The sequence below is a fragment of the Ammodytes marinus genome, assembly GCF_949987685.1.
Source record: "Ammodytes marinus genome assembly, chromosome: 6".
Lineage (NCBI taxonomy): Eukaryota > Metazoa > Chordata > Actinopteri > Uranoscopiformes > Ammodytidae > Ammodytes > Ammodytes marinus.
This window is the reverse complement of record NC_137235.1, coordinates 16,642,586-16,664,455: the sequence shown is the minus strand read 5'-3', so window position 1 is coordinate 16,664,455 and position 21,870 is coordinate 16,642,586. Positions and strand designations below refer to the sequence as shown.

Genomic DNA, 21,870 nt, shown 5'->3' with positions numbered 1-21,870 from the left:
ACTTCAGGGAACTTAGATTACCTTATTTTGCACCAGGTGCTTTTATTCTTTTTTGTGCTTTAGTGTGCTTGTCAAGATTCATTGGCTCTTTTTTTTATAGCCATAACATGAGTCTCATTTAGCAGCGCATGGCTAAAGGACAATAACCATGTGCTTGCTTGATTCTCAATTAATTTTCTGGTCTTACCCAACTTCACCCCTCCCCATTTTTGTTCCTTTTTTTCCTTCTACCCGTCTCCTGCTACTCTCCGCACACATAAAATAAAAAAATCACGCGTACAGTGCTTGGGCAATGGTAGGCTAAGAAGCATTGCTTTCAGATTATTGCTAAACGGAAAATAGGTTTTTGGGAATAAGCATTTAGTCGCTAAGATTAATTGGTGTATTGTAGATTCTGTAGTCCTTTTTTGGAATAAAATAATAAATAAATTGAAGGAATGTCACAGGAATGATCATTAATAATTAGCTTCTGCTCAGAATAACTGTTCAGTCTTAGCTCCATCTGGTCAAATAGCCGCACAAATTAATCTGAATAATAGCAAACAAACAGAATCCATGAAACCTATTTAATTGTGTTCAGTTTTCTGCATCATTGCCATTAAGGTAATAGGGAAATGGCAATATCATTAACATTAAGATGTTGCGTGGTATCTATTATTTATGCGTGATTAGTGATCCACACTCTTTGTGATATTTAGGTGCTACCATTAACACACCTTTCTATAACTGTTGCCAGTGTCAGAATCATAGGGACTTGAGCTTCACCTTGCATGCATATCACAAGAGTCAGTGTTATACAGGTTGTTATCCTGTCACAGGACTAAACATGTAGACAGAAATATCCACAACTTTCACAAACCTGGAAAATTCTGTCTCCAGTCCTCCTGACATGCAAGAGACTTGATTGTGTTTGGAATCTGGAGCTCCCAGCAGTGTGCACAAAAAAATAGTTATTAATCTCCATAGAGATTAATAACTATTTCAATGCGTTTATATTGAGGAGGAGCTATACATTACCCAGCACCTTTCCTGATCATACAATCACTGCTTCTAACGACATGATTAAAGCAGTTATCAAGGGGATTTCAATGGAGACTAAACTGACCGTATTATTATTTTTTCAGCATGTTTCAAAAAACTGCCTGTACAATGATGTCAGTGTAAAAATTAAATAGGTCCCTTACCGTAAGTATGATGAGAATAATACGGATTCAGTGTATACATTGAAATGCAAAACAACCATTTACATTTCATATAAGGTGAATGTGAGTTTATGAGTTGTGAACAGTTAAAATACATTAAAGCCTGTATTAGGGTCCAGCCACATAGGTAGGAGAATTGTGCGAAATGTACGATTAAAAAATAAAATTAAAAATAAAATTAAACCAGTCCAGTTTACTGATTGTATATGTCTCTATGAAATGTATGCTCAAAGGATTTACTTATAATGAAATGGTACTGTCATAACATAAGAGGTAGTGCAAGATATAACAGGCTCCAAGGGCTCTGTGTGGCTGTGCACAGCAGACCAGGTGGCCATTTTGACTTGAGTTTCAGTAAATCCAGATACAGGGATCGAGGGTGGGGGAAGGGAAGAGCGCGCACTGTGCGCAGTAATGTTGGAATGCAGGTTTTGCTCCCACTGGCAGACATCTTATTTCCACTCAGTATTTAGCCTCCAAAGCTGTTAACAAATGAATTCTGAGTTTGATTAATTCAGAATCAGACCCACTGCTGCTTCTGTGACTGATAGAGACAGCTAAGTGTCAGGTTTTCTGGCATATTGGTTGAAGCACTAATGGCACCCTGAATGAGAACAAATATATAGTATTACCCAGTTATCAAGACTAAGTTGTTAAACAATTGAACAGTACAGCTCTGAACTCATGCGAGTTGACAAAATGGAACTTATAGGTATTGGTAATTCTTCTGCCATAGTGCTGAACTAAACATTACACTAAACCGTGAATATATTAACCAGTTTTGGAGGTGATCACACAGATCACTATGAAATCTGGAGATAACAGTATTGGAAATCATTACATTAAGATTTCTGCTTTATAAGTAGGATCCATCCATGAGTATGGAGATTTATGTAGCTACACAGCTTGTTTTTTAGGAGGCGGAGTTTGTTATAGGACCTGCTTGTGCTTGTGCTCAGTGGCCATTTTGTGTTTCTGCAGCAGCAGAAATGGGGCTGGTCGAAGAGCGCATAGAAAGGTTTTATCTCACAAGAGGACATTAAATGGAAGTTAATTGTTAATACAATTGGATTGCCAAGCTACTACCTCTTCAGCTACAGTTTTGTCTGTTTTTCATCTAAACTAGTAAAATGAGGATTGTCTTAAAATAAAGAATGTTGTGAAGAAGCCATTGGTGCAAACTTTAATACGAGAAGATACAATAAGTATATTTTTTAGTTTTTTTTAACAAGGGTTTTCTTTGTTACTCTTGAGAAAATAAACACCCCCATTTTGGAATGGTTCAGTCTGTTCAACAGCAGCCCTCCCTGCTGAGGGAGAGGCTGGGCGGAGAGAGGCTGCTCAGTATGTCAAGCTGTGCTCTTATTTCTTGTTGTGCGCTGCTAGCATGGCAATATTTCTTGCCTGTAAATGTAAAGAATGTTTGACAAATAAATACTTGATATAGCTTAGATTTGAAACAAACTTTCATCTCAAGTGCTTTCATGATAATTATAACATTATCATGATAAATTGTTTTATTCATGTTTCTTAGAAAAATGCTTATGATAAAACAATAAAAATACTGCACTCATTAAGTAAATCTGGTCTGCACATTGTCCGTTCGATTACTTAAATACCTCATATTTTATCTCTTGTTTTAAACGCTCCTCCCCCATTTCTTCCCCCAATCTGAATGGTTTTGTCCATGTTTGACTTGGAGAGACTGTTCCAGAGAGAGTGTGTGTGTGTGTGTGTGTGTGTGTGTGTGTGTGTGTGTGTGTGTGTGTGTGTGTGTGTGTGTGTGTGTGTGTGTGTGTGTGTGTGTGTGTGTGTGTGTGTGTGTGTGTGTGTGTGTGTGTGTGTGTGTGTGTGTAAGTAAGAGACAGAGAGCGCGAGAGAGAAATAGACGGGGGAGGGCGGGTGCTGCTTCCTCTAGTTTGAGTGTGCAATTTAGCGCGGGCTTTGCCGCGCTAGCTAGGCCCTGACTAAAGTGCATGTGGCAAGATTTGTTTTCAATGTGGTTTACTGCTCATTATTTGATAGCACATGTCATGAGACATGTTCTACCATCTGGTTAGTCATTGTTCCCACAGATAGGTCTTTAAAATGGCATGAATTGCTTAAAAAAAAATGCTTGTTTTCTTAGTTACATAAAACCTTCTGAACCAAGCTCCTCCCTATAACCTTTTACCTATTTTGCCTTTAAGTCATGTGGTCCGTTCTTCAGAGATTTTTTAAATTTTCTTTTCATTCAGTTTGCTAACATTTAAATGTGGACTGTACATGTTGCAGTTTTAAAATTAATAATAAAAAAAAAATGTATCTGATCAATGGGCCTCTGAGTAAGATCCTCTAGTCCACAGTGGCCGGGTCTTTGGAGGGATTGTAGTAGGCTAAGGCTAACCTAGCACTCAGCTCAGTGGCAGCGAGTACACAGTTCCTTGCACATAACACCTCTGGTGGTGACCATATATGAATGCAATTCAGAAAAAGTCTTTCTTAAGATTCAGTAGAGGCGCCAGAGGACGCATCATACATTTCATGATTTATTTACAGCTATGTCAGGTTTTGTCTTTTGTTTGACTGTGATGAAATTAAACTATTATAGCACTAGAAGTCATTTTAAAACGGTTAAATAGTCAAGAAGAGTTTAGAACAGATTTTCACTCTATAAAGACCAAGAACTGCACTCCTGTAGATGACCCTTTTCTATCATTTAGATTTCTTTTAACAATTTAGTTTTTTAAGAAAAGAGTTGTCCCCCCCCTCCATTTTGTCAGAATGGTTTAGTCCGTGCTGGCTGTAGTTTTCCATACTGTGGACTAGTTTGTGCTAGAAATGGGGGATGGGCGTTGCCAGGCAACAGTCTGTGCAGTGTACTTCCCTCTGTCTGTGCGCTGCTAGCTACGGTTGGTATTGTTAATCACAACGCTGTAGTCTACTTGCAGTTGTAGATACAAGATTGGATTTTAATGTATCTGTGGTACCTGCAAATGTATCATGCACTCGATAGGTGTCATCAGAAAGGAAAAATATAAACCTTTTTTTTTGGGCTTCCATATTGTTTTGTATTAGGGCTGATTGTTGTCAGGACCATTGAAGTGTAATTTTGAGGGTTTAATTAATAGCCATTAAACTCAAGTAGGTCACAGTACCTTTATAAAACATACCCCTGCAGAGAACAATATGGACTAGTCCTAACTCAGTCCCTCCTCCCCTCTTTTATGTTCTCCTACGGGCCTCTCAGCCATTCCCTGCCCCCACAATCATCAAATACATGGAAGGCCTCAATCCCACACATCCTGCTAAAGGTCGAGTTTTCTTTGTTTTTTAAGGGTGCTTACCATTTCTTTCTATCATTTAAATCTATCAGTGTTTTTCATTTTAGCTACACACTCTTCTCAGTTAGCTTTTGATACTTGATGATGGGTGCTATGCTAGTTGCTACATTTTTGGCTTATTGTTTGTTTTTGTTTTTTGAGAAATAGAATTTTCAGACATTCTGTCGGGAAGATTGCTGTAAATTTTCACAAATGTAGTCGATTAGCAACTTGGGTAGAGACATTTTCTCACCTGCAACACTGCGCGATACCGGTACGCATGCTTCTGAAACACCGTTTGAACCTGGTCACACTTGCATCTTTGGGCTCAGTAGCGGAAGCTGTTTACTTGGGTCATACATGTTCTGTGTCTATACATAGGCAGAAAGCTTTGAAAAGGATTTCGGCATCCCCTCATCATCCTTAACAGAACCCTATTGTAGAAGTATCATGCAGCAACATATTAGTGTTTTAGTGCACATGCAAAATGGTGCTTGAGGTTCAATCACAGGCAGGTCTGTGTCAAGAAATGCACTTCAATGTTTTAATGGAGCACAATGATGAATTTGAAAGCTGGTTTTTCCAAAGCACATGGTTACAAGAAAGATTGGAAATGGATTGATCGGCTTAAGTGATCCATTTGGCGCAAGCGGGTGCGAGCCTCAACAAGCAGGTGAAAGAGAAGAAAACACAGAGCCAGTGAAGGCTGCATAGAGTAAGACCGTTTATGGTGCGTCGCGCGAATAAAAAAAACAAGACGCTCGCGGCCTAGACTGGGTTTTAATAGTTTCCAAGGATACCTATCTTTACTACAGCATTGCAGCACCTCATTATATGATGCACTAATGTATAAATCTGCTTAGATTTTTTCTTTTGCCGTTTCCTGTTAAGTTTTTGCTACTCTCGCTTATGGTGTTTGACCCGACATGACACATTATCGACACCTATTGACCTGGCATGATAACGTCAGTGATTTGCTTTTTTATTATCTTTTATCATTATGCACATTGACTGACCAAAAATAAATAAACAAGAAAAGCAACTGCTCGCCATGAAGAATCCACGTAGACTGTGGATTTCCCAGAGTCCCGAACGATGATTTGAATCATCGACTTTCAGGGTGTCAGCCCTTGTTTATCTCGGCACAAGTCTATCTTTTAAGCGAGTGACACTGCTAGTTATAACTAGTATCAATTAAAAGCATGTTTCGAAGTCTGGAAGTATGTTTTGGGAATGTTTTGCCAAGTTGCTCATGTATGTCAATGTTCTTTCTCCCGACCAGATATGCTTGTACTTTGGGTTTGTGATTACCTTTGACCTTGTCTTCAAAACAGCCATGAATCATGTCGGACAAGATGTCATTCTGCTGCAGTGTGTTTGCATATTCCTCATTTGATGTAGGCCGTTTTTGTTGTGCGTTTGGGGGTTTAAAGTGAGACAAGCTGCAGCACAGACTTGGTCGTCACCCTACCCTTCAGTTATTAGGAGCTGAAGAGACTTGCAAGTCTAGTTGATTAGAGTTACCATCGCTGTTGTGACATTGAACCGTAATCTTATAAGATAGTCATCTAGTGTTAAAGCAGTTGGCTGCATAAGCAACGTTCTGAAACTACAAACCTCTATTTTCCAACTTATAGAAAATAGCTGATTTGTCAATAGAGAGAAGGTCGACATCTCTATTCGTCTCCTATTTTTGATGCCTCCAGCATAGCATGTACTGGTTGTTTAGTTATCAAAGTGCAACTGAAAATACATAATAAATAATATCTTTATTCAAAGATTTAATTATGAATTATTAAAACATGTTGTTGTTAGCCGCCTCCATTGGGAGCTCCAGTTATACACAACTTCTCTCATTGTGGGGTGTACATTTTGACCCATGCATATTCAACTCGGAGACATCACTTTGTCTGGACCAAGAATACAATTTGGATATTAATATTCTTATGGATTTTAATATGATCTTAATTTTAATATTTCACATTTTGTTTCTTTTGACAATTTGCTCAATACGTCAGGCTGATCAGAAAATCCTTCTTAGACGTGGTGCTGCAACCTGATACATGATAGAGATTCTGCTCAGCTAGCTACTGAAAGCTCAGTCTGACAGCAAACAGCACAGCTGTCGGCCATTTTGAGCTTCTGCACAGAATCTAGGCCGTGGGATGGGGGAGGGGTTATGTGCTCTGCGCAGTGCGTAATAACATAGGAATGTGAAGAAGAGTACCAGTTATCCTGCCCAAAATTTACATCGCTTAAAAAATAAATAAAACTTAGGCTCACTTTTTATGCAATGCCTTTCTCAGGTTATTTTAAGGCTGGGCGGAGAGAGGCTGCTCAGTATGTCAAGCTGTGCTCTTATTTCTTGTTGTGCGCTGCTAGCATGGCAATATTTCTTGCCTGTAAATGTAAAGAATGTTTGACAAATAAATACTTGATATAGCTTAGGTTTGAAACAAACTTTCACCTCAAGTGCGTTCATGATAATTATAACATTATCATGATAAATAGTTTTATTCATGTTTCTTAGAAAAATGCTTATGATAAAACAATAAAAATACTTGCACTCATTAAGCAAATCTGGTCTGCACATTGTCCGTTCGATTACTTAAATACCTCATATTTTATCTCTTGTTTTAAACGCTCCTCCCCCATTTCTTGCCCCAATCTGAATGGTTTTGTCCATGTTTGACTTGGAGAGATTGTTCCAGAGTGTGTGTGTGTGTGTGTGTGTGTGTGTGTGTGAGAGTGCAAGAGACAGAGAGCGCGAGTGAGAAATAGACGGGGGAGGGCGGGTGCTGCTTCCTCTAGTTTGAGTGTGCAATTTAGCGCTGGCTTTGCCCCGCTAGCTAGGCCCTGACTAAAGTGCATGTTGTGGCATGATTTGTTTTCAATGTGGTTTACTGCTCATTATTTGATAGCACATGTCATGAGACATGTGCTATAAAATTCTTATGGATTTAAATATGATCTTAATTTTTTAATATTTCACATTTTGTTTCTTTTGACAATTTGCTCAATACGTCAGGCTGATCAGAAAATCCTTCTTAGACGTGGTGCTGCAACCTGATACATGATAGAGATTCTGCTCAGCTAGCTACTGAAAGCTCAGTGTGACAGCAAACAGCACAGCTGTCGGCCATTTTGAGCTTCTGCACAGAATCTAGGCCGTGGGATGGGGGAGGGGTTATGTGCTCTGCGCAGTGCGTAATAACTCAGGAATGTGAAGAAGAGTACCAGTTATCCTGCCCGAAATTTACACCGCTTTAAAAAAAAAAAAAACTTAGGCTCACTTTTTATGCAATGCCTTTCTCAGGTTATTTTAAAGCAAGTGAAATGACAAATCTTCCCATTTCCCAAACGGAGTTTATTGTCTTTGCAGGAAGCATGCTTGCTGTTATGAAAACAGAGTAGGAACGCTTCCAGTGCTGTGCGTATGCGCCAGCTTTCTCAGTGCTGCTCAGCTTTACAGTGTAAAGTATACACTCAGTCTGCATCAGTACTAGTGAATATTTCCATGAACACGTGACAACAGTTAGCTCTGTCAGCTGTAGTCTTGCAGGCAAGCAATGCAATAACACTTAAGCTAACCAACTAAACAGTGAAAAACTAAAGCTGCCAGATAAGGCTTTATTAATTACTTACATAATGTCTGGCTTTATGTGTCTGTTGTTCCTGCGCTGAAACCAACATACAGCCTGATTGATCTAAAAAAGTCTTACCCACTCCACAGTACACCCGAGGCCAATCAATTATAACGCCAGACTATCGATGTAAATGTCTGTGTTGATAGAATCATTTTAGAAATAAAACCAACCTCGCATTGCATGAATTATCGCATTTTGAGGGACTACTTTCTTAGCAGCAGCGGACTTTTACTTTGCTGTGTAACCGAATCACTACAGCAGAAAGTAAACAGAGCAGCGTGGGACAGAAACTGAAACTGCACTGCCACCAGTCTACCGTCATTCTGTCCCGGTTCTCTGCTGCAGCTCCAGCGGGGGCTGTCTCTACAGACGCTCTTTCTCTTTCTGCCCTTTGAGCATCCCTCTCAATTCTTCATCAGTGTATTCCGGCTCGTACAGGTACGGGCAGCAGCAGGTAAACAAACTATTATAGAGCCTGTAACCTAGGTATTAGTCCGCCGCTGCCGCAGCCTACAAGGAATAAAGTCCCTCAAAATGCAATGTGCGAGGTTGGTTTTATTTCTAAAATTATTCTATCAACACAGACATTTACATCGATAGTCTGGCGTTATAATTGATTGGCCTCGGGTGTACTGTGGAGTGGGTAAGACTGTTTTAGTAGCAGGCTAGGTATCCCCCCGATGCCGTGCGCTAGCTTAGCACGAGCGCACTCTGCAACTAGAAGGACTGAATTAAATGTGTTGAAAACTGTCTCCACTGATAAAGAACACCAAGGCTAACTTGGGAATAAGGCCCTATGTCTAAAATCCTGAACTACCCCTTTAAAGTAATTTGTATCAAAGCAGTGCCTCATGTTCTGCCGAGCCATTTCCCTGTTTTGAATCTTTTACCACCTCTTGTGTGTGTGCGCTTGGTTAGCATGCCTTGACTCTTACTTGGTTCTGATAGCCTGCCGTCTAGTCTACAAAAAGCTTGTTAGTCCGTATATCGTGGTTATAAATTCAGTTATAAATCCACGTTTGTTCTTATACTTATCCTGAATAAGAATGGGCATTCATGTCTTAATAGTTACGTCCAAAATATCTGACATGAAAGCAACTTACTTAAAACTAACTTTCAGAAATATTGAATAAAAAGTAGAAAAATAAATGAACAGCTGTGTTTGCAAATAAAAGTATGACTGCAGTAACATTCAGATGTAACACATGTAAAAAGATGTAAAGCTGGGCTTTATCAATCATATCAAGATCCATACTCTGTTTGTGACCAGATGTAATTCTTAAAAAATTCTGATACGCTACTTTAATCAATCATGGTTTACTTCAAGTTTGATGAAATTTGTGGTGACCCCTCAAATGATTATCTCCCCTTGAAGCTGAGGGCACATTTACAGTTAAAGGGATGGAAAGCTGAATTGAGAGTAACACCTTTGTTTGCATGATCCTTGCATTTGATAGTGGATTTCGTCTTCCTAGTCTAAAGCAAATTCTAAAAATGTACTTAAGTAAATCTCTTTTTCCCTCAGGCTGTCGAAGAATTCTGTGGTAAATCCATGACCAGGAACCTTCCGGGCTGAAGGTGAGTTGTTTTTAGATGATCTGTTTAGTGTAAGGACTACATACATTTCTCAAGATTTAACATAAAATAAGAATTTTACTGCAATTAATCTACATAACCTGAAAACATATTAAATATGACAGCATACAAACCTGACTAGCCTCAGAAGTTAGTACCGAAAACTCCTCATGTTTTGCACATATCCTCTTTACTGCTGCCAACTGCCTCAACTTGTCCATTCTGATTCGCTGACGGTGAACCAATAGCTATGTGGGGGGATGGGAGGAACATTGGGTTGCTGCTGCCCTAACTTCAATGTCATTTCTGTTCTCTGGATAGGGGCTTAGGTTACCAGTAGCTAATATATAAAAATAATTAAGGAAAAATACATTTCTCTGAGCAGTTAAAGCTTTCTGACTCACATGGAAAAGGCTTTCTAGCTTACTGAGCTGCACCTTGACTGTTCAGGACAGAGTATGGAGCAGTTTGTTGTGTAGGGAACAAACTGAACCTTCTAGAAAAGAGAACAAAAGAGAAAGCCACACAGGGCTCTACAGTGACCTCTAGTCTTTTCTCCTAAATACTGCAGCCATTTCCTTACCATGCAGTACGTAAAGTCCAGGACAGGTTCATAAGCGGAGGACACTGTGCTATGTACTCTTGCAGCTATTACTATGGTTTTATAGATCATTCCCTGATTCGCCATGCCCTTTTCATAGGATCTAAACTCGAATTGTCCCTCCACAGGCAGCAATGGAAGTTGTTGTGACAGAGGAGAAGAAGAAGATTTTCCGTGCCCGGAAAACCATGAAGATCAGTGATCGACAGCAACTGGAGAGTCTTCACACTACTTTGTTGACTGCTGCTCCAGGTTTGGCCGAAACGTCTCTGCCACCTCTAATGAACGGCACGCACAAAGAGGATGGACAAAAAGTGGCGGAGAAAGACCAAAACAACATCTCTGACTCCAACTCCCCTAGCGCTGCATCCCCTGCCTCCCCTGCTCCTTTCCTGTCCCTCAATCTGTCCCCTTCCCCTGCTTCTTCACATAGTCCCAAAGAAAAAGAAGAATCTCCTACTTCTCCCACATCACCATTCCACTCTTTAAACTTTGAACTGAAAAAGATGGAGGAGGATGAGGAGGATGAAGAGGGGGAGAAGAAAGTTTCTTCATCATCTTCATCAAAGGATTCTGTTCCACCAGCACCAACAGAATCCAAGGATAACCAGGAGAAAAACAGTGAGGGGATGCCAGAGGTGGAAAAGAAAGAGGTAAACTTTAAGTAATTTAAAGTAAATGGTCACATATGTGCACTTGTATTCATTCTATACTGCAGTATCTGATCTGTATTTATACTCGACTTGTTTTGACCGTAACGGGTAAAATTGACATATGGGTAAATTGAGGGTCCACACACTTTTTAGGTTAATTACTTGTTTATTTTGCTCTTCCCCAGGAGGAACAGACTAAAGCAGAAGAGTCTGTTGGGAATTTGTCAAAGGATTCCGTTAAAGGTTTGGTTCCATGTTTGCCTGAGCCACCTCCAGTATCTGACTGTACTGAACCAATGGATACAGACAGTGACACTACAAAGGCAAAGGACCATGAGGCCTCCATAGCCGAAGTAAAAGAAGAAACGCCTTCTTCCCCGAAATCGTCCACCTCAGATTCAGCTCTTCCTTGTCCTTCCCCTTCTCATCCAGCTTCCTTGTCACCTGCGGACCTAAATCAAGAAACGGAAATCAAAGAGGAGGATATAAAAGAAGAGGAGAAAGAGAAAGGGGAAGTGATGAAAGGATCAAAGAAAGAGGCCAAGATGCAAGTCGACTCTGTGAAAGTAGAGACCAAAAAGGAAAAGACTGAAATTAAACAAACCACAACGCCATCTCGGCCATCGTCCACACCACCGTCTAATACAGGTATGAGAGAGTGGGGATTGTGTCAGATAAGTTCAGAATGGTTGCTCTATATTGATAAAGTTCAACAGAAATCCAAAGATATTAGCCAAATACAGCAATATTAGATGTGTCAATAAGCTAACAAAAATCTGATTTATAATGAATATTTATTTTCAAACAGCTCTTTTACTGTCTAGACCTTCATGGCAACAGTGTCTTGAAAATAAAATTCAAAATACTTATTGTTTGAAAAGAACTCGAGCATCCAAACCAAAGTTTTGAAAGTTGAAGTTTATCAAAGTTAAATGACAATATTTTGATTGATAAATATGCCTAACTCTTTTTAGATGCTCACTCTCAGGCAACTTACCCCCAAATTACAACGTTAAAAGGAGTTTGTGGCTTTGGGTTTACAGGGGCTTTAATCACCAATTGTAGGCGGTATTGCATGTTCAAAAGAAAATATAAATTAATACTCAAAACATTGAGTATTGCAAAATCAAAGTCAATGTCCGGTTGACATCCTTTTGAAGATACCCTTTTGACCCTTGCATGCGTCGTGCTCTAAACACACTGGATGTCATGTTTCTGCCAAAAAGTCTGCAGTCCACAAAGGTCAAGCCAAATACCCGGGTTATTCTACTTGAGTAATTTTGTCAGACTTGGCAAAATTTGAAAAATGTACCTTGAATTTACCTAAGCATCAAAATAATATAATTTTATGTTTTGCTCTTCTTTACCTTTCTCATACTGAGATCAAATTACCCAATTTAGTGGGTTGTGTAAAGGATCACCACAAACCGATCCTGTTCATACAGTTTATACAGAGCCACAATTTGTCATTACATGCAGTAGAAAGTTAATTTAAAATGTTGAAATGTGAAATTATGCAAATATATAGTATTACAACTGAATGTGTTTTCATGCAATTAGATACAATAAATCGTTCCAATATTTTAGTGTTGTATTTGTTGTATTGTCTGACTGAGAAAACAGAATAGTGCCAGGAAGCATAAAAGGCATTGAAGAACAAGGGCAATGAATGGCACACTTTGGGGTACTAGCGGGCCTTTGTCTTTGTCTCCCCAAGTATTGCAAGAGGAGAAGGGCTTCGCCCAGGGACTGAAGCGCACTCTATCAGAGGGTCACGAAAATGATGGACAAGCCATACAAAGAGAGGGGAAGAGGCCCAAGGTGGAGCGTGAGGAGTTGGAAGCACAGCTGGAAGTTAAAATTACTGCAAAAGCTGGCAGCCACCATAAAATTGAAATGGTTCGTATGCCAATATCCTACTGCACAGAATGTTTTCCCAAATTCTAAGCGAACTGAACCATTGATGAATTTCATTACTTAATTTAGCTTTTTTGCCCCTTTTTATTCGATATTGTTTTTCAGATTGTGCAACAGCTACTGGATGAACGGTTGAAGGTCTTGGAACTGACCATTTTTGAAAAACATTTGGAAGAACTGAGGAACAGAGTGGACCAGATTGACTGTGCCACCAAACACCAAACCGCCATTAATACACTCCAAGTAAGTAGACGGTAACATTGTAATGCAAAGTTAATAATTTATAATGACAACATGTGCAGCATTGTAAGATACTCCTTAGTACTATGTAGTCAGGGAACTTCTAAAATTCAATCCCCACAGTTAGCAAGGCACACAACTTAAGTCCAACTCTCTCTACCATTTGTCAAGGCCAAGATTGCCCGACAAGCAAAAAAGTTTGGAGAGGCCAACCAGTTATCGGAGAACAAAAGGAAACAAGAGGTAAGTAAAGGTTTTCCTTTTGTAATATGCTAAAATCTTTGTACCTGGCACCCAAGTGAGTTTGTCTGAAAATCTTCTGTTTTTTTTCACAGGCGCTTGCTGCGGTTGCCGCCGCTACTGCTGCTGCGTCTGCTGCTGCTGCTGCTACTGCTGCTAGCACCCCCAAGACTCCAGCTGTCTCAAACATCCCTCAAGCTCAACGGTAAGCATCTTTGCCCATTCTCTCAACAAAATCCCTGTCAGCCATTCTGTAGATGTTAGCTTATGAATTTAGATATGAGTTCCTCAGGTTTGTTGTCAGTGATTTATCACTTTCCTGTGACAAAATATTTTGGATTTATCAAAATGCACAGCACAAATGTAGTTAAACATGTTAGCAGTCTGCTATTTGGTGTAACTTGGTTTATTGTGTGAATATAATTTGGCCTTTGTATGAACGTGACAATACCGGACTGAAGCCAGTACTACACACAGAGCCGTTCACAACGTGAATAGTTGGCATTGTCCCAGGTTGCTATCTGTAATCATTAGAGACTGAATTTAAAACTAATGGACAGAATAAAGAATCCCTACATCCTGCAAATCCATACCTTTTTGGAAACCAAGATTCCATGACCCTTGTCCGGTTTGTCAGGATCAACCTTTTTTAATCTCTTAACTCCACTCCAAATATTTCTTAAGACTGGTTTGGAGTAAACACACTTCATGCCAGTCTGTGTTTTGCATCTGCAAAGTAACCGCGCGTGGGTCCAGGTCCTGAGTCTTGTGACGTTCTACAATGTGAAGCCTGAGCGTATCTCCAGGCAGTACAGAGTGTAGTTAAAACTGCACCTCTCCTCCCAACAGCGTTCTGCGTCGGCAGACAGTAGAGCCGCAGCCTGAGGTGCCGAAAGGAGTGGTGCCCTCTGTTGGAAAGAATCCTGTACTGTCTGGCAAGAAGGATAAAGAAGAAAAGAAAATGGAGGAGGAAGATGAAGTGCATCGTCATATTGCCATGGCCAAAAAGCTGGCAGAATCCAATGACGGAAAATGCAAAGCAGACATTAAACTCCGCACTATCACTTCCCACTTGGAGAAAGTGCTTTTCCACAACTGCAAGAGAAGCTCGGGGATACCTAGGGCCGACCGCTACGCATCTTACATATTTCGCTACTTGGTCCCATACGACGTCTACTGTGACTGGGTCGCCAAGGTCAATTATATTGGATTAATGGGCAAAGAGGCACTACCCAAGAACTTAAGAAAGACAATGAGGATGTACATTGATCGACGATTCCCTGGGCTGTCTTGTGATAGCTGGAGAGATATTCGTGATGTTATCAATGAAATACTCAGAGTGAAGAGAAGACCGGAATTTTTTAGAGAATATGATGAAAGAACTACTGTTTCTTCTTGACAGCCTTAATTTAGAGGAACAGAAGCATACTGGGACAATTGTCATTACTGAAATTATGGCCTAGATATCACACTCATTGCCCTTAATTCCCGTCGGTGTTGAAAGTGATATGAGTCCCCGATGACTGTATGTACATAAGCTGTGGTATTGGCACTACACTTGAAAATGTTCAGACCTACTTGCATACTGTTCAGTGCTTTTAATGAAAACTCAAAACAAGTGCTTCATTTATGAGGTGGAATCTCACCACTATTTGTTCAATGATGACTGTATGAAATTGAATAAAATGTTATGTCAGTACCTTACCGCATTAAGTCCTCTTCCTGTTGTGGACATAAACGGCTCTAAGCTTTAACGGCCCCAAAAATAAGCAATCTTTCTAAACAGGCTTGTGCGGACTTCCATGGAGCTAAAGCAGACTCCAACTGTTTCTTCGTCCAGCACATCTGGTGAGTAAATGGATTTCAATTGTGCTGGATGTTGTGTTGGTCTTTTCGTTTCAATAAAATAACCACAGGCACTATGGCTAAGCAGTGTCAACTCCCAAAAACAAAGTTGTGGGTTGGAAATGTTGGTCTTGTTTCTCTCCAAGTAGAGTTTGCATATTGTGATTCTGTCTGGATGATGTTGTTTTCTTCCAGTGCTTAGAAAGACTTATCAAACCAACCGCAAATTGATCATACTAACAAGTTTTGCCAAACAAGTCCCTTTATTACCATTAATATGTTATTTTGAGTTCATCCAACATACAGTCCTGCTGCCGTAAATACTCATTAGCATTACAAATCTGTGGCTTAAAATATTCCCCATCCCTGTCATAAAAAAAATTGTTTTGTCTTTTTTTTTTAATGGAGGTGTTTATTTGTCACGTGTTTTAAAAAAAAGTGCACAATAGTAGAAATTAACATCATGGGTCTAAGTGCCACAGACAGGCAGAGGAAGTCGGAAATAATCTGAGAAAAGCTAATTAAGCATAAATGTTGTGGTCTGTGATTAATTGACAATAACAGAAATGTAAAAATGTTTAGCCTTATCGTTCACGTCTCCTTAAGGGGTTTGCAATTGTGTGATTGAATTTGCCGTCATGTTAGTGTTATAACAGGTGTTGACATGCTTTTTTGCCCATTGTGTGCTAAGTTGTGCTAGCAATTAAAAGTGGATGCGGTATATTGAAGACGTATCTGCTTCTGGTTTTTGCACTCTTCAGTTGACTTAGCTAGGCATGGGCCAGTTTCCTGTTTCAAGGTATAAAAAGTCAGGGTTTCAAAACCATAATTTTACGTCATACCTCTCAAAGGTATTAACGCCCCTCCCCCCAGAGGATGTTAACATACACATTTATTAATGTTCAGAATATTCCTGAATCATAACTTTTACTAAAAGAGGTATGTGTAGGAAATGAGCATGAAAAACCTAGTTGAGCTGCTCACTTAAACGACTGCTTTTATTAAAATATTGTTTAGAATAATTAAATAATTTTTTGTATTATGTTTTCATAAAAGTTTACTAATGTTCAGAATAACTATATTAAAAATAAAGATAAAGATTGTGTTCAGCCTGTTTTTACCTAGACATCTTAATAACACTCTTGAGAGCTGTAATCACAATCACAGAAGCTTGTTCAGTTGAGAATCTCAGTGACATCTCCTGTCACATCTCCTGTCACATTTTGAAACAAGCCATTTTATCTATTTTCCTCAGCAAATCCAGCTCTGCCAGCTGCACTTGTCCCTGCCTCAGTGCCAGCCCCAACAGCCACCTCTACTGCCATGGTTCAACAACAGACTCCCATCCTCCAGCTCATCACCTCCACCTCTAATTCTGGCTCCACCTTCTCCACTGGCATCACCACCCAGAGCCCGATGGGCACCCTTCTGCTAAAGACGGCCCATGGGAGCAACATGATGGCTGGGGGCCAGCCACTTCTCATCCAGCTACCTATATCAATGACTAATGGCCAGGCAGGAACGCTGGTCAACTTTCCTGTCTCCTCTTTGTCCGCAGCCGGCTCACTCAACAAGGCCAAAACCACTGCTTCTACCGCTACCTTTATACTCAAGCCTGCTCCCACAATGACCACGGCATCTATCACTGGCCCAGCGGCTGCCACTGTCTCGACACTCCAGGCTTCCACTGGCCAGATGCCGTCTGGTCAGTTCTCTCTTGCCCGTGCTGTGTACCAGGGGGGAGGTATAACGACGCCCAATGCAGGGGTATCCGTGACCACAGCCAGGACGCCGGCTCTGTCTGTCTCTGTAGCTGGAGCTATGTCTTCAGCTTCTTCGCCTGCAACCTCTGGGCCGGCAGCAACAGGTTCCACTGCTCCAGGACCACCCCAAGGAACATCTCTGACATCAAAGACAGGTGGGGGTACTTCTATTTAAATCTCTGCTGCAAGTGGCTTGTAAAAAAAAAAGCTGGTCTTTGTCTTGACAATTTTTTTTAGGTGTGTCTGGAGTTTTCCATTTCTTGAAGTTATCTGAACATTTATATAATTTTTTTTCTCTCTTTTCTCAGACAACCAAGGTACAGGATTACCTCAATCCAAAGCAGCTCTACCAGGTGCACGACCAAAAGGCTCTGTCATAGATCTTACTGAGGACGATGATGATGTACAAGGTGGGTTTGAAGTGCATCATTTTATTCCATACAGTACAACCGATTTTATTTTTTATGAGTTGTTTTCTTTGTCTTAACACATTAATTATCAAAATAAAAGCTTTCAGTCTAAATATGGTGTACCGTTTTCCCTCCAGTAACAGGAGTGAAGAAGGCCACTGTTGCAGCTCCCTCACCTACCCAGCGTCCTTTCCCAGTTGTCAGCACTCCAACCAGTAAGACCTCCACATTATATCTAGGGCATGAAAGGGTGATTTTGTGCATGCTTTTGATATTGTGAAACACTCTTAAACCAGTCCTCTAAACCTTTATCATACTACAAATAATACCATGCAGTGTTTCCTACTAATGAGATTTCAATACATTCATGTCATATTATTGAAAATTAGGATAAAAAAAGAAATGTACTTGTGTTTTGTGTTTCAACATCTAAGTTAACTGTATTTGTCGTGTGTGCACTGTCCACAGATGCAGGAGCTAGGTCGTCCCCGCAAATCAATCAGAACTCTACCAGCAGCCCTCAGTTGACAGTTCACCACCGCCCCCAACTGGTGAAGATTTTAAACTACAGTTTTGGTTTTGGAAAATCGCTTTTTGCACATTACATTACAATGTGAAATTGTTGGATCTAATGCTTGCAGGCTGCTAAGATTTGACACGTTTTGTAAAAGATACAATTGACAGCTGTTAGTAATCTTTATTTATTTAGTTCAACTTATGAAAAATTTACTTTGTAACCATTTTGGACTCACTTTCTATATGAACAATTATTTTTAATTATTCATGAAGTAGTTTTAATAATATTTAACCACTTTATGCTAAAGGAACAACACATGACAACTGTTATCTCTTTTTATAGGACTCTCCAATGAAATCCCGCACTGTAACCACTAGTACGCCAAACCGGGTTCCCGGCATAGTACTGCCCCCTCTTCCTGTTGCACCTGCACATCCACGTTTGCCCCCAGAGGCTGAGCGGACCTCACCTCCTCAGCAACCTCAGCTGAAGCTAGTGCCAAGTCAGACCGGTATAGTGCTGTCCTGGTGTGTGGCAGAAACTGATAGGACCTGTGCAGCTGTAGAAAGCTATCACCTCTATGCCTTCCATCAGGACAACTCTAACAGCAATGCCTCGCAGCAGCACTGGAAGAAGATTGGAGAGGTGAAGGCCCTTCCTCTGCCTATGGCCTGTACGCTGACCCAATTCCAGTCTGGCTCCACTTATCATTTTGCTGTTCGAGCCAAAGACATCTATGGTCGCTTTGGCTCCTTCTGTGAACCTCAGTGCACTAATGTCATCAGTTCCAGCACTAGCTGAAAAGTTAAGGAATTGAAAGATTTTTTTGCAGTCAAAAGTTCATGACTTCCTTTACTTACCTTTTTGTGTTAGGAACTCAAGTATTGTGCGTTGAACTCTTACAGTATCTGTAAATATATCTCTGCATAACAACTGGACTTCTGACTGACCTGGAGAATGGAACAGGCAAATGGTTGGTTTTTTGTCTGGTTAATGTATGTAATGTGTTTTTTGTGTCTTAAGCTGTTGTATATAATTGAATTACTTTTCCCCTCTACCAAGTCAGATATTTATGTTGTTGACTCCTGTTACTCTGATCCGGATTTCGCCTATGTTTTACCTGACCATAGGTGACAGGACTGTCCGTGGGAACTCAAAATTGCACAGAAACGTATAAATGTGTAGTAGAAAGTGAATGATAACTTTTGTAAGTTTTGTCTGGCAACCAGACTTTGACAAACACAATTAAAGGTTTTTATTAAATCCTTGGTTTACTGAGTTTGTGGCAAAAAAAATACTTTTCTTAGCTCTCCCAAGCTCTCTCAGCATTCTCTGTCAACACTGGGCTTTGTCCTTCTCCGCCCCCCTCGCCCCCTTCCTGCCAACCCCACTCCTTTGTGATTTGTTACCTTCCGGGAACACTTTCAGCAGCGCACGGGCAGATTTGAGCAGGCAGGTGGGGGCATGGCCGGAGCGTGCCTGAGTACGTTGCAGCATTACCATACATGGAAAATCCGGATTGATCTACGTAGATAAATCCCTGAAATTTGAACAAGAGAATCGTGACCGGCTTCCCTAGTGTATAGCGCTCTGCACAGCCACCCCAGAGGGTCAGCAGGGAATACGTCTACATGCATGTAAGTCATGATTTGACACTTTAGTATGGTTAAACATGACTATAAATCATTATAACAACGTTTATAGGTCATAAATATATATAACCATAGCAACGAGTGAACGCTGGCAACTTGCTGCCACTGCTCGCCGGTAACTTTTTAACTTTCAATACCTTCATTTTATTTATTTTAGGCTCTATGAACTAATCGGACAGTGTGATTGGGTTCACTTGGAATATTTTTTCAATCCGCTGGCATTACCACTTGTGTGGGAAAAACGATTCACTGGATGCTAGCTTACTTCAAGAGACTTTATCTCATAACACCATTCGTGTGTTGGCAACCGAAGGGCCGTAGCAACCGTAGGATGAGACCGCTGCTGCTGATTGTTCGCCGCTTCTCGCCACTGTTCATATAGCCTGACACACTCCACCACACCTGCTGCCGCTGTCCTCCAACACTGGCCGGTCGGGTAATCTCCGGGTGCCTGCTGACCATCATCGTTGGTCCCACCCGCATCAGCCGCCTCCTGGTCACTCCGATCGCACTGTGCTGTGTACTCAACTGGCTACTGACTGCTAGCGGGTCAACCTCACTCAGCTACCGAGTGGCGGCTAACGATCGCTGCTCCTGCGGCCACATCTGGTCGCATCCATCCTCCTCACTCCGCATGGTCTCCCCTCAGTCAGACTCTTCCCCTGGTTCATCATGATCACCTATTCACCTGCACAGCTGTTTGGACTTTTCAACCACCTCATCCCATCATCCATCTCAGTCATTCAACAACTTGGACTCCTACGCCGCCACCGCTGCATCCACAGAGGCTCCTGCCGCGGGTTTGTTTTGACCCAGCACGGAAACTCCATCCCATTCGTCGGTTACCTGCAAGCTCTGTCGCGCCTCTGCCACGTCATCAGGACTCACCCGCTACTGGACCATTCAGCGCTTCTGTCAGGCAGCAGCTCACCAGGCAGGACAGAAAACATGGACTGGATTTCACTGCTGTCCTTTCTCCTCACCCACACATCACTTCACTTAACATCTCATCTGCACCACCAAATGTCCAATCGTCTATATACTCAACCACCACCACCCCTCCACCCAGTTTCCTCCCCTCCCCTCCGCCCCCCTGCACAGCTAACCTGGCTAACCTCAGACTTCTCCAGCCTGCCTCTATCCCATCACCCTCTGGCTGTGCCAACTTTGCCCTCCTCAACACCCGCTCACTCAACAACAAAGCCCCCGCCATACATGAACTCATCCTCGACAATAATCTGGACCTCCTTCTACTTACTGAAACCTGGCAACAACTCAATTACTTTTTCTCCCTCACCCAAGCATCTCCCCCTGGTTTCAGCTACATCGCCAAACCCCGCCCCTCCCACCGTGGAGGTGGCCTCGCCGTCATCCACAAACAGAATTATCTGATCAGAGAACTCACCCTCCCCTCCTGTACGCATCTGGCCCTTCTCTCTGCTCCGCAGCCTCCACTCTTCAGGACAGTCTCACTTCTATTGAGCACTCTTTCCACAACCTCCATCTACGGCTCAACTCTAAAAAGACAAAATGCATACTTTTCGATCGGAAAAACAACACTTCCAGCCCACCCAAGATCCTTTGCGCTGACAACTCCGAACTGGAGTTTGTCAAGTCCTACAAATACCTAGGGCTTTGGCTGGACTCTTCCCTTTCCTTCTCCGTCCATATCAACAATATTCAGACTAAAGTGAAAGCCAGATTGGCCTTTCTCTTCCGGAACAAAGCATCCTTCACACGCTCTGCTAAACTTACACTTGTAAAAATGACCATCCTGCCCATCCTTGACTATGGTGATACAATCTATAAAATGGCTTCAAAAACAGCGCTACACAAACTGGACGTTCTTCACCATTCAGCTATCCGCTTTGCCACCAATGCTCCCTTTCATACACACCACTGCGAACTTTTCAAACTGGTGGACTGGCCCTCCCTCCAAACCCGCCGACTCCGACATTGGCTCCAGTTTATTTATAAGACACTCCTGGGCAAGACCCCGTCTTACCTTTCCTCCCTTCTCCACCTCTCCAGAAGCACTTACCGCACAAGATCATCTGAGCTTATCAAACTCAGTAACCCACTCACCAGGACTACCTTCGGCCGAAACTCCTTTCATTTTGCAGCAGCTTTTGACTGGAACAACATTCAAGACACCCTCAAACTTACAGCGTTTACTTCACAGTCTGCCTTCAAGCAGAAACTTAACATTGTTTTAGTAGACCCCCCCTGCTCCTGTTGATTCCAGTGTTTCTCACTTGCATACACCCTTCACACACAATATATCATTGACACATCTTAATTTTTTT

The 21,870-nt window shown here is 41.4% G+C and overlaps 1 protein-coding gene across 3 annotated transcripts in view; it reads left to right on the top strand.

The window, feature by feature from the left end:
* atf7ip (activating transcription factor 7 interacting protein) overlaps positions 1-19,148 on the top strand; it is a 32,549-nt gene extending 13,401 nt beyond the window's left edge. For 2 of the 3 annotated variants that reach the window (XM_080029823.1, XM_080029822.1), the window contains exons 2-14: positions 9,677-9,729; positions 10,456-10,980; positions 11,166-11,628; positions 12,698-12,879; positions 13,003-13,140; positions 13,309-13,380; positions 13,473-13,582; positions 15,164-15,225; positions 16,478-17,140; positions 17,294-17,395; positions 17,533-17,610; positions 17,864-17,946; positions 18,255-19,148. In XM_080029823.1, the coding sequence (XP_079885949.1) occupies positions 10,462-10,980; positions 11,166-11,628; positions 12,698-12,879; positions 13,003-13,140; positions 13,309-13,380; positions 13,473-13,582; positions 15,164-15,225; positions 16,478-17,140; positions 17,294-17,395; positions 17,533-17,610; positions 17,864-17,946; positions 18,255-18,713 (2,931 nt within the window). In that variant the 5' untranslated portion in view covers positions 9,677-9,729; positions 10,456-10,461 and the 3' untranslated portion in view covers positions 18,714-19,148. The remainder of the gene's footprint in view (positions 1-9,676; positions 9,730-10,455; positions 10,981-11,165; positions 11,629-12,697; positions 12,880-13,002; positions 13,141-13,308; positions 13,381-13,472; positions 13,583-15,163; positions 15,226-16,477; positions 17,141-17,293; positions 17,396-17,532; positions 17,611-17,863; positions 17,947-18,254) is intronic. The other variant, XM_080029824.1, reaches the window with a different exon arrangement.
* Positions 19,149-21,870: the final 2,722 nt, after the last annotated feature.